At 47.5% G+C, this 12,872-nt stretch overlaps 1 protein-coding gene across 12 annotated transcripts in view; it reads left to right on the top strand.

Annotated features, from left to right (window-relative positions):
• Nucleotides 1–12,812, top strand: part of LOC129840544 (inositol polyphosphate-4-phosphatase type I A-like) — a 53,028-nt gene extending 40,216 nt beyond the window's left edge. For 4 of the 12 annotated variants that reach the window (XM_055908488.1, XM_055908487.1, XM_055908494.1 and 1 more), the window contains 9 exons: nucleotides 433–651; nucleotides 957–1,260; nucleotides 1,970–2,142; nucleotides 2,874–2,997; nucleotides 3,113–3,380; nucleotides 3,465–3,562; nucleotides 3,653–3,765; nucleotides 3,935–4,089; nucleotides 10,581–12,812. In XM_055908488.1, coding sequence (XP_055764463.1) covers nucleotides 433–651; nucleotides 957–1,260; nucleotides 1,970–2,142; nucleotides 2,874–2,997; nucleotides 3,113–3,380; nucleotides 3,465–3,562; nucleotides 3,653–3,765; nucleotides 3,935–4,089; nucleotides 10,581–10,713 — 1,587 coding nt within the window. In that variant the 3' untranslated portion in view covers nucleotides 10,714–12,812. Of the gene's footprint in view, nucleotides 1–432; nucleotides 652–956; nucleotides 1,261–1,638; nucleotides 1,672–1,969; nucleotides 2,143–2,873; nucleotides 2,998–3,112; nucleotides 3,381–3,464; nucleotides 3,563–3,652; nucleotides 3,766–3,934; nucleotides 4,090–5,197; nucleotides 7,679–10,580 lie in introns of those variants that run through there. The other 8 variants (XM_055908484.1, XM_055908485.1, XM_055908493.1 and 5 more) reach the window with 6 other exon arrangements.
• Nucleotides 12,813–12,872: the final 60 nt, after the last annotated feature.

Genomic DNA, 12,872 nt, shown 5'->3' with positions numbered 1-12,872 from the left:
GGTGAGGGAGAGCCTCTAGCCTGGTACCAGGTCTGTTGGGGAAGGAGAGCCTCTAGCCTGGTACCAGGTCTGTTGGTGAGGGAGAGCCTCTAGCCTGGTACCAGGTCTGTTGGTGAGGGAGAGCCTCTAGCCTGGTACCAGGTCTGTTTGTGAGGGAGAGCCTCTAGCCTGGTACCAGGTCTGTTTGTGAGGGAGAGCCTCTAGCCTGGTACCAGGTCTGTTTGTGAGGGAGAGCCTCTAGCCTGGTACCAGGTCTGTTTGTGCTGTTTTACTGACCTTTGTGAGGTGTGTATTTTGTCTTCAGTCATAAACTCAAAGAGATCGATATATTATTTGCCCAATTTAATTTGTCATGTGGACTGAAGAGAATACAGAACGGCCTCTTGCTTAGCTCAATTCCCGCTGTGTGGTTCGTATGACCTTTACCCTCAGACTCGCCAGCTGGTGACGGAGTGCGACTGCAAACTGCTGGCCTCGGCCATCCAGGCGCTGAACGCGGCACGTCCCGAGTACATCGCCTCCAAGGCGTCACCCTCCGCCGACGCCAGCGATCAAGTAGTCCTGCGCAACGACCGGGACACGCTGCTGGCCAAGTGGAGCGGATGCAACAGCCGCTCCTCGCTGCACGTCGACTGGCACGAGGAGGAGTGGGTAAGGCAAGGGGTCACCAGGGCTCAGGGGTTCACAGGTCAACTCCAGTTTAGCCTTCGTGGTTTAGGAGCACTTAAATCCAGTTCCAGTATGTAAGGAAGAAAGCAGTGTGTTACCTGAGGGATTTGTTGTTTGGTTTGTTGGGCCATCAGATGTCTAGACTGGAACTTAATGTTATTGAACTACATTTTATTGGATTTTGTTTATTCTCGTCTCTCCTCCCTTCTCCTCTCTTCCACCCTTCTCCCCCTTCCCCTACACTGTTCTTCTCTTTTGTATTCCTCCTCTTCATTCCCTCCCCCCAGGAGAAGGTGTGGGTAAATGTAGACAAGAGTCTGGAGTGTATCATCCAGCGGGTGGACAAACTCCTTCAGAAGGACCGTCTGCCTGGCGACAGCAGCCAGGGGGACACTACCCCAGGCCACCAGCAGGGCGGCAGCAGTAAAAAAGGTAACCAGAGTACCAGGGCATTTTGGATCAACCCCGAATACATGACCCAGGAGGAGCCTTCACCATCACTACCTTCCTCACCATCATCATCCTCCCTCCTGCCTGCTCTCACCCTGAATCTGACTCATGCATGCCCACCCAGCCCTGACAAAAACCCATGTAGGTTTCTTCACTTCACTTGCTTTTTTGCTTTGTCATGCACATTTGTCCTATCGTCATACTGCTATCATATGATGAATATCTCAACCTATTAGAATTGGTCTACCTTGTTTTTGTGCAATATTTTTTCTTAAACATTCCAAAGATGTATATTTCCTATTTGTGAATGGTTCATTTCTCTGTTTTAGGTAGGTCTGTCAGTGCTTGTTGTATTCTGGAGGCCAGCCAAAGTCCCGTTGCTGTGGCCTCCTATGTGTCAGCTCAGCCTATGTACTGTAGCCAGCTAGCTTATTATGTGCTTACTGTACTGTGTGTGCTGTCTGCCATGTTGCTGATGGCGCTCCCTAACCATGCATGTGGCACCTCCACCCCTTCCAGATGGCAGCCCCAGTGGCGAGGAGGCTTTCCCAGGTAAGAGCTCTGTCCTCTCCCCAGCTTCTGTCCCCGTCTCTCTGACTGCTTCTAAATGCAGCCCAGCTCAGTGCTACTGCTTCGTCTAGCTCTATATATATATCACCGTCTGTATGACACCTCTGTTTCTAGTACCTTATCAAAAATGAAGGACTTAAAGTCCAATGTGTTGTCACATGTTATTGTCTCACATTATATGGAGTTGCAGCAGCAGTTCAAGGGTCTCTCGGGATGCTTTCAGTGCAGAAGAGTACATACTGTGTGTGTGTGTTACTGTTGTTGTTTGTGTGTGGCCCAGGGGAGTGGAGCGAGGCGCTGTACCCTCTCCTCACCACGCTGACAGAGTGTGTGGCTATGATGAGTGACAAGGCGAAGAGCTCCATGGTGTTCCTGTTGATGCAGGACAGTGCTCCTACCATCGCCATGGACCTCTCCCTGCAGTACAGACGAGACGTGGTCTTCTGCCAGACGGTCAGCACAGGACACATGCACACGTACTGACGTGCGCACACACGCAGATGCATATACATGTGTGCACAGACACCCATTAGCAAACACACACGTGGGCATACATACAGACATGCACACAAGCGCTGAGGTAGAGGAATGTGTGTAAATTTAAAAAATGATGTGACGTTGAAGTGACTGAGTGTTAATATACACTGACTATACCAAAATTAGGAACAATTCCTAATATTGAGTTGCACCCCCTTTTGCCCTCATAACAGCCTCAATTCGTCAGGGCATGGACTACAAAGTGTCGAAAGCGTTCCACAGGGATGCTGGCCCATGTTGACTCCAATACTTCCCACAGTTGTGTCAAGTTGACTGTATGGCCTTTGGGTGGTGGACCCTTCTTGATACACACAGGAAACTGTTGAATGTGAAAAACACTGCAGCGTTGCAGTTCTTGACACACTCAAACCGGTGCGCCTGACACCTACTACCATACCCCGTTCAAAGGCACTTCAATGTTTTGTCTTGTCCATTCACCCTCTGAATGGCACACATATACAATCCATGTCTCAATGCTTAAAAATCCTTCTTTAAACTGTCTCCTCCCCTTCATCTACACTGATTGAAGTGGATTTAACATGTGACATTAATAAGGGATCATAGCTTTTACCTGGTCAGTGTCATGGAAAGAACAGGTGTTCCTAATGTTTTGTATACTCAGTGTTAATGTTAATATCGGTTTCCAGCTCACTGCCCTCATCTGTGGCTTCATCATCAAGCTGAGGAACTGTCTCCGTGACGATGGCTTCCTCAGGCAGCTCTACACCATCGGCCTGCTGGCCCAGTTTGAGTCTCTGCTCAGCACCTACGGTAAAGTACACACTCTCCTCTCTCTCTTGCTCTCACGTTCTTTCTCTCGTTCTCTATTTCTCTCATTCTCTCTCTCTCTCTGTTTAATAATTGTTCACTCTCACACACCTCCCAGGCGAGGAGCTGTCCATGTTGGAGGACATGTCGGTAGGCATCATGGACCTACGGAACGTTACCTTCAAGGTGACCCAGGCAACCTCCAGCTCCTCCCCCGACATGCTGCCGGTCATCACCGGCAACCGGGACGGCTTCAACGTCCGCATCCCGTTGCCGGAGACCATGTTTGACGCGTTGCCGCGGGAGATCCAGAACGGCATGCTGCTGCGCGTCCAGCCGGTGCTCTTCAACGTGGGAATCAACGAACAGCAGACGCTGGCAGAGAAGTGAGCGGGAGGAATGACGGAGAGATGCAGAGGGATGAAGAGTGGTGATGTCCCTGTATTGTTGACATGTGTCCTGTTTGACAGGTTTGGAGACACGTCTCTGCAGGAGATCATTAACCTAGAGAGTCTGGCCAGACTCAACTCCTACTATCAACAGTTCAAGGAGGTCCTACCTGAGGACTGTAAGTCACCATAAAGTAAATGGCCCTATATGGAGAATATTGTTAAGATGTAGCCTATAACTTCCCCCCCCACCCCTCTCCTGGTCTCAGGCCTGCCCAGGTCCCGTTCCCAGACGTGTCTACCAGAGCTGCTGAGGTTCCTGGGACAGAACGTGCACGCCAGGAAGAACAAGAACGTAGACATCCTGTGGCAGGCAGCAGAGGTAGGCCCATTTTTCGCTGCAGGGCCATGAATTAATTATTGGAGATTATCCTTTCGAGTCAATTTCCTTCTGTATGGATGTTACTAATGAGGATACAGAGCAGGCCTGAAGAAGGATTTTGTAGTGAGCAGCCTGCTGTCTATTATTTCCTGGTATCTGTCCTCCCCAGATCTGTCGTCGTCTGAATGGTGTGCGTTTCACCAGCTGTAAGAGTGCTAAGGACCGCACGGCCATGTCTGTCACCCTGGAGCAGTGCCTGATCCTACAGCACGAACATGGCATGGCCCCACAGGTCTTCTCCCAGGCCCTCGACTGCATGCGCAGGTAGGTGTCCAGCCCACTGCCTGAACTAAAATGAAACACACCTATATTGCTCGCTCCATATGCTGGGACAGTGCCAACTACAGGGTCCCCTCTTCCCCATTAAAAAAATAATAAAATATAAATCCTATTTTAATTTTCTGTAATTAGCATTGGTTCCTCACGCAGCATCTGCTTGTCAGTCTGTCCAGCCAGTTTGTGGAGAATGCTCCCCCATGATGACAGAGCTCGCTTTCCATACCCCCACATCATCCCCCTATCCAGCTCTCCTCCAACCCCATCCCCCTGTTCTCTGACACTGCTTGCTGAGAAGATAAAGAAGGGCTAGACGAAGTGAAGGAGGGTAGAAGGAACAGAAACCTTGTGTAAGGATGTGATGACTCCCAGAACAGAAGTCCTGTAGAGTACAGTAGGTTAAGTGAAAGATGTGTTGGGTAGTAATGCAATGCTGTCCTGCAGCTCCGTGCATGGTCTCTCGCTCCTCTCTTCACCTGCCCACTTCCTGTTCCTATTTGGTATGGGGAATTTTAAGTGCATGGCTTGAGGATGGCATACCCCCCCACCCCACCTGCTATTCAGGAAGTGAATCCAAATTCAATGACTTGACTGAAATGAAATGGATTGGAGCACAACCCCCCCCCCCCCCCATATCTGTTGTCTGTGGTATGAACATGGAGAATCATCACAGTCTTCTCTTACCTCTTGATCTTTTCTTTCCTAAAGATGCAGAACATTTCTCTTAATTTTCTCCTTTCTCTCTTTCTCTTCCTCTTTTATGACAATGTCTATAATTTCTCATGTTTTGGTTGGAATGATTTCCGTTATCCGTTTTTAATTTGGGGTGTTTCTTATCCTTGTTTGGGATTTGTTTCTGGCTTTCACGTTCCATTCCACTGGCTGTGTCCCTAACCTTAATGTTATCACACCCCACCTGCACCATCACTGGTATCTCTCTTTGTTATCCATGGCTGATCATGGCCACCACATATCATTCATATTGTTTATTACCGTCTCCTCCACTCTTATTGGCCACTTCATCCCTGTCCTATCCATCCATCCATGCCACCTGTACTTTTTGGCCCCGGCTTCTCCTCCCTCCCCCTCTCCGCAGCATTGGGACCAGGGAGGGGGTCACCCAGAAGAACCTGAGTGGCCTGTTGCCTGTGCGGGATTTCAGGCTGGACCCCAGCCTGCTGTACTCCCTGCCCCTGCTGGCCCTCAGCCCCAACCTGCTGGTCGTCTGGCTGTTCCTCAGCGTCGCCTACTTCCTGGCCAAGCTCCGCTGCAGCTGAAGGCACAGCCCCTCTGCCACCCAGCCCCACCTACTCTCGACCTCTACTCACCTCTTCTCTCTGCCCGTTCCCCCCAGTGTGTCCGTCAGTCAGGAAGAAAGGCAAAAAGTTAGTTTGTCAGTCAAGGAGGAAGACAGGCAGTCAGGGAGTCAGTCAGTCGCTCTGTCAGTCTGTCTGGAGCTCAGCCGGGAGAACCCTCTGATTGGTCGAGGGCAGACCGTGTGTACCTGACCTGGACTTTATGTGCGTCACTCGGCTAAACTTCCAGCTGTTCCACCTAATGGGCAGCCAGCACTCCTCCCGCCCTGCTCTCTGTCCTAACCAATCCAGTCAGAGCAGGAGGCTGGTCTAAAGGTCTATGTGCTGTATGAGACTGTTACTGTCAGTGTTCTGACACATTTCTTAGTTTAACACCCATTGTTTTACAACAATCAATTACAAACTGAGAGTATGGAGAGAAACTTTGTGAAATATAGCCGGTAAGAAGTTTTAGCTGAATTTAATGGAAGTTTTGTCCCAGTTGTCCTTGAGTATTTATAATGCAGCTTCCCAACTCATGACATGATTATAACCATGCTATTATGATAATGGGATGTCATGGATCCTTTGGTTTTGCACAGAGCTTATTTTCAGTCATGCAAATGTTCTGGCTTGCTTGACGTTTGCGTCTTCCATAAGGTTTGCATACAGCATAAGCCAAGGGATGGCTTGGCCATGCAATATCAAGCTGATGTTGTTTTGATCTGGTGGCCATTTTGTTGTTCCTCAGGCCTTCCTACTCTTACAGCAGGAGAGACTTGTGTCCGCTTTCACTTTAAAACAATGCACTTTTTTTAATCAACGTTGTCATCTTAATGAAGGTTATTCGCTTGTCTTGCCAATTGACACAGTTTCATCTTGGTCGGAGCAATTTGAATTGACTAAATCTGGGAATGTATGATATTTCAGGGGAGCTTTGTTGGCTTGTTTGATTATGCAGTGTAGTGTTTCTGAGGTGTTTATTTTTTAGTTGATATCAGATTTCATGTCTGTACCAAGTTTCCTATTTACTATGGAGTTTGTATATATGAATTGGTTCTTTGTTAGAGAACCTATAAGTGTTGCAGTTCTAGGGAAATGACAGAGAAGATGAAGAGAATGTACATGGGCAAACCTCAAATGGCTCCCCACCACCAAATGATGCACTACCTCTGACCAGTAGTGCACTAAATATAGGGGATGATTTGAGACACAGCCCATGCTTGTTGTGCCAAATGTTTTAGCCAGGTCTCAGATGCTAGATACAGGTCTTGGATCTTCATTCCAGGTCAAAGTGTTACTTCCAGATCTCCCAGCAGCCCAAATCCATCCCGCTTCCACAAGTGCCCTAGAAAGGGAGATTTGATATCAGATTCTTTGGGTTACTTCCAAGCCTTGCACTCTGGACTTCCTGGTCTCTGCTGGGAGTCCACCCACCATTATCATATACAGTAGTTGCTATCTAGTCCCATAAAAACATAATTAGCTATCTAATGGTATATGGACTCATTAATATGTAGACTAGTGGTATTATCGTTTTCCTGCCCCATAGCCTCTCTCCATTTTAATCAGTATAAACCTGTCTTCAGTGCTGTGTTACGTCCCAAGACGGCCACACTCAATCCAATCTAAAGTGACCTACTAAAGAAATGGACCATCCGTCCCAAAATAGCCTCTGTGAGATTGTCACGCTTGTCTTACATTCCCTCCACCCCCCATTTCCAACTCCTAGACCCCCACAATAGAAAACTGGAGGGATACTTTTGTCCTTGTTGGTTGAGCTATATGCAAGCTTCTTATAGGCCTCTCACCTGTGTGACTGGTATGAGAGAGAGGCTGGGTTTAATGGTGTATTTAGGTTAGTTCAATGGTTTGGTTTTGAATATTCAGTAGTTTTTTTACCGATTTTTGTGCAATGTTACTGTTTTACATTATCGACAAATACGCAGTATTTTTTTCTCAGTATTCCACAGTATTTACTTTTTCAATCTTGTAAATCCATATTGTAAATAATAGAAATGTATAAAATCAGATAATCTATTGATAAGTATGCTGGTGTAGAACTACCTCTATTGTCCCATAAAACACCATCTGACTGTCAGCCAGGGGAGGAGAGCTGACTGTCAGCCAGGGGAGGAGAGCTGACTGTCAGCCAGGGGAGGAGAGCTGACTGTCAGCCAGGGGAGGAGAGCTGACTGTCAGCCAGGGGAGGAGAGCTGACTGTCAGCCAGGGGAGGAGAGCTGACTGTCAGCCAGGGGAGGAGAGCTGACTGTCAGCCAGGGGAGGAGAGCTGACTGTCAGCCAGGGGAGGAGAGCTGACTGTCAGCCAGGGGAGGAGAGCTGACTGTCAGCCAGGGGAGGAGAGCTGACTGTCAGCCAGGGGAGGAGAGCTGACTGTCAGCCAGGGGAGGAGAGCTGACTGTCAGCCAGGGGAGGAGAGCTGACTGTCAGCCAGGGGAGGAGAGCTGACTGTCAGCCAGGGGAGGAGAGCTGACTGTCAGCCAGGGGAGGAGAGCTCTGACGGTCAGCCAGGGGAGGAGAGCTCTGAGGGACAGCCAGGGGAGGAGAGCTCTGAGGGACAGCCAGGGGAGGAGAGCTCTGAGGGACAGCCAGGGGAGGAGAGCTCTGAGGGACAGCCAGGGGAGGAGAGCTCTGAGGGACAGCCAGGGGAGGAGAGCTCTGAGGGACAGCCAGGGGAGGAGAGCTCTGAGGGACAGCCAGGGGAGGAGAGCTCTGAGGGACAGCCAGGGGAGGAGAGCTCTGAGGGACAGCCAGGGGAGGAGAGCTCTGAGGGACAGCCAGGGGAGGAGAGCTCTGAGGGACAGCCAGGGGAGGAGAGCTCTGAGGGACAGCCAGGGGAGGAGAGCTCTGAGGGACAGCCAGGGGAGGAGAGCTCTGAGGGACAGCCAGGGGAGGAGAGCTCTGAGGGACAGCCAGGGGAGGAGAGCTCTGAGGGACAGCCAGGGGAGGAGAGCTCTGAGGGACAGCCAGGGGAGGAGAGCTCTGAGGGACAGCCAGGGGAGGAGAGCTCTGAGGGACAGCCAGGGGAGGAGAGCTCTGAGGGACAGCCAGGGGAGGAGAGCTCTGAGGGACAGCCAGGGGAGGAGAGCTCTGAGGGACAGCCAGGGGAGGAGAGCTCTGAGGGACAGCCAGGGGACGAGAGCTCTGAGGGACAGCCAGGGGAGGAGAGCTCTGAGGGACAGCCAGGGGAGGAGAGCTCTGAGGGACAGCCAGGGGAGGAGAGCTCTGAGGGACAGCCAGGGGAGGAGAGCTCTGAGGGACAGCCAGGGGAGGAGAGCTCTGAGGGACAGCCAGGGGAGGAGAGCTCTGAGGGACAGCCAGGGGAGGAGAGCTCTGAGGGACAGCCAGGGGAGGAGAGCTCTGAGGGACAGCCAGGGGAGGAGAGCTCTGAGGGACAGCCAGGGGAGGAGAGCTCTGAGGGACAGCCAGGGGAGGAGAGCTCTGAGGGACAGCCAGGGGAGGAGAGCTCTGAGGGACAGCCAGGGGAGGAGAGCTCTGAGGGACAGCCAGGGGAGGAGAGCTCTGAGGGACAGCCAGGGGAGGAGAGCTCTGAGGGACAGCCAGGGGAAAATGTGCTCCATGAGAGCAGCACCCAAAGTCTATCCCAAATGGCACACTATTCCCTACGTAGTGCACTAATTTTGACCAGAGCCCTATATGTCCTGGTCAAAGTATTGTACTATATAGGGCGCCATTTAGGACACATCACCAGTATGTACAATGTTAGGATGGCGTTTGCTTCAACCAAATGTGAAAAAGCTCCTCCTGCTGGTTGGTAATGATACTACAGAAGCTTGTCACCCAGTAGCTTCAGTAGGTCAAATGAAAAGAGTTGGATTGCTCCATTCTGGGGATACATGCAATTAGGAGCCCATTCTAAAGTTGCAGAATGTGCTGGTGACAGTTTGTTCTGCCGGTGTATTTAATTCCGATGAAGAAACCCACTACTTTACACATGTTGTAACCATAGTGATGCTAAATCCAGGAATATTCCAACTAAAACCAAGTTCATGACTCAATTCTCAAGTTTTATTTTTCTGTTTCTCTTGAATTCCTTAGCGCTTTTGACTATGGAGAATATATTTATATTTATATTGCGTTGCATTATATTTTCATGCTTGTATGTCTAAATGCTCACGTTTGCTAAATATATGTATTCTTATGGAGAGTTTGATGTGATTACATCATCTTCATGCAGGTGTCACTTTATAATGAGAGGGAGAAATTCTAGTTGCTGTTCCAGATATCTTTGTATTAACCCTTGTCTGGTACTTTGCCCAGTTCCAACCCAATATCAGGATTGCTTGGATAACCATTTATGAATATGCTCTGAAATAGTATACGTTTCTCCCTTTCTCTCTGAAATAGTAGACGTTTCTCCCTTTCTCTCTAATGCTTCTCTCTGAAATAGATGTTTCTCCCTTTCTCTCTGCTTCTCTCTGAAATAGTAGATGTTTCTCCCTTTCTCTCTAATGCTTCTCTGAAATAGTAGACATTTCTCCCTTTCTCTCTGCTTCTCTCTGAAATAGTAGACGTTTCTCCCTTTCTCTCTAATGCTTCTCTCTGAAATAGTAGACGTTTCTCCCTTTCTCTCTAATGCTTCTCTCTGAAATAGTAGACGTTTCTCCCTTTCGCTCAAATGCTTGTCTCTGGAAAGTGCAATAGCAGTCAATTAGTCAGCAGCCCAAAGAATCAGCTTTAATGTTATATAATAAACATCATGCCAAATGTATCAGAGGAGAAGGTGTATACTTCACTATAGAGTATTTGAATAGTGCAGTTCTCTGTTTTCCCTGGAATGGAACTGTTGCATTGACATTAGAATGTAGAACTTTTAAGTTTGTGCGTTTGCTATTGCCCTTGTTTCACTTTATCTGTGGTGCTCGTAACTCTATGTAGAAAGCACGTCTTCTGTACACAGTATTAGTGTTCTGTACCCCTCCCTCCAACATTCCGATATTCCCCATGTCCCGGAACCATCCGTCCGACCGTTCGCTTTAGCTGTTGCCCCCATGTTTCTCTGACAGTGGCGTCAATGTGTTGGTTGGTTTTTGGGTTTCTCATTGTCTTTTAACACAAGCCCTTTTTTGTTTTGTTTTCTTCACTTTGCTGTCATCCTCTCTCTCTGTGCTTGCCCTCCCTCCCTCCCTCCTTTTTCCCAGTGAGGGCTGCAGACGGGAGAATACCATGAAGAACGTGGGATGTCGCAAGTATGCTTTTAACTGTCTGCAGCTCAAGGCCTTCCCCAAACATTACAGGCCCCCCGACGGAACGTTTGGGAAGGTTGAGACTTGATTTGGATCATAATCTATTCTATTGTAATAGGGACAGCAACAACAGCAGCATAAAACAAATGATGAATGGTTAGATGGTCTTCAACCTACTGTAGCTGCAGAAGTCCTGTGGTAAATACCTGTGCACTGAATCAATGCATATTTTCCATTTCAAAGACAAATATCAAAAACTATAGAATTGGGAAAATGCCAAACCACTACTAGGTGAGAAACGATATACAATTTATTCAGACCTCACATACATACCTTTCTAGATTGTTCTGAAGTTGTAGATAAGTCAGGTGGGACTAGTAACAACACTGTCTGGTTACATCACGTTTTTAAGGTAGTCAAGATACAGCAAGGAGGTCGTTTTCCTGAAAAGACGGTCACTGATTCTTTACCACTATACACAGTGATGACTTTTAGTTCTTTTCAGAGCCTCCGGCAATCTATAGGTCGCCAAACGTTCATACTGGGACGATGCTACTTCATGCTGACTATGTTGAAAGTTGTCTCAACCCATAGTTAACATGTAAACTGGGATTCGTACATTTGGTTGGCGTCATTGGCCAGAGCCTATGCATTTCAGAGTCCTTATTTAGGGAATGTTTTACATATGGACTACACATTGTGGAAGTCAAGCCAGTCTGATGGACTTGATGAAAGGTTCCTTCCCCACGTGGATTTAGCAGTACTCTAATCCTGTAGAGCAGGGGATCTTTCAACGGTTTCAGCTCCAGAATTAAATAAGAAATTGACCATCCTCCTGTGACCCAAATGGTTCACCGGCGATCCAAATGAAGATGAAATAGTGTGTGATTAGAGATGTATTCTCATAACTCACGACCCACCTCTTGCATGCCCAGGGCCCACTTTGGAACCCGACCCATAGTTTAAGAAACATCCCACAGACTGCAATGGCAACCCAAGACCAACCAGAGCTTTCAGTGTCTGATGCGTACCTCATCTATGTACTGTTTCCCTTTTCATATCTGGAAAGCCTACGTTTAACTTCTTTGCCAAATGAAGGGTTGTGATTGTGAATGGATTTAGCTGGGTGGCATTATCTGGCAGCGCACTGTGAAGTCTTAGCACTGTCTTAAAGGGATAGTTTGGGATTTTGGCATGAGTTCACCCAGGATTCGGGTGAAGTTACAGATAGTTTCGCGAGCCAATGCTAACTAGCTTAGCACAGAGGGCCCCATTGCCAAAATCCTGAACTATTCCTTTAAGACTTAAAGAGGAATATGAAAAAGCTATGAATGTTGTAGAAAGATCCACTTCCCTCTTTTACCAAGTTCATTTCTGGAAAAAGTTGGGTTTGAGGGTAACAAAGGAAACATAATACATTATATAACATTGACTTGTAAAGGAAATCGAGTAGATTATTTTCTGTTCTAATGTTGAACCAAGTAAAGGCCAGTAGTAAACCATTTAAACACCCAAGAAGCACTTTTCTTTAAGATCATTTTCTGCATTTGTTGCACTGTTATTTTAGGATTGTCTTGTTGGCAGGCGTTGTTGACCAGGGTAAAAATAGTCAGTAAAATTGTTATCGGTATGGGAGTTTAATTGTACGTTAATCTGGAAACTGTGCTGCTCAACCAACATATTTGTCATGTCTATTTTCACCACCAAGCGGCAATGTCGACTTTCTGTTTTGCAACATTTAATGATTGCAATTTGATACACAATTGAGCCAGAGGAGACTTGACCCTACAAATAAGTCATATGTGTGTGTGTGTATCAAAACTTCACATATAACGTTTGCTTTTCAACAGGCACTTCTGTACTGCACAATACAGGATTTACCCATAAACTCAACTGTGAGATGCAGTTTGTGTACATTTAGTCTGTTTACTGTAGTGTCTTTCATGCTCATAAATATTTTTTGTATTATTGGAAACATATTTTGCTATCTGCAGACTTTATTTTGCATTTATGTACTATACTATAGGGTATATTTCAATAAGTGTTGGGATTGGATTTGTATTTCTTTCTATTGTAATGAGCGCATATCTTGTATCCTGCACAAAGAGGATAACTGTATAGGCCTGACTGTTGCTTTAGATGAAGCTTTCATCAATATCTGACGCTAATAAAATAATGTGCAACGTCTTTTGTTTTGTCTTTGTAATGGAAGACTTGAAAGTTTACATCAAGATGTTGGAATGTTCC

The sequence above is a fragment of the Salvelinus fontinalis genome, chromosome 41 (genome assembly GCF_029448725.1).
Source record: "Salvelinus fontinalis isolate EN_2023a chromosome 41, ASM2944872v1, whole genome shotgun sequence".
NCBI classification, from domain to species: Eukaryota; Metazoa; Chordata; class Actinopteri; order Salmoniformes; family Salmonidae; genus Salvelinus; species Salvelinus fontinalis.
This window is presented reverse-complemented; position numbering and strand designations above follow the sequence as displayed.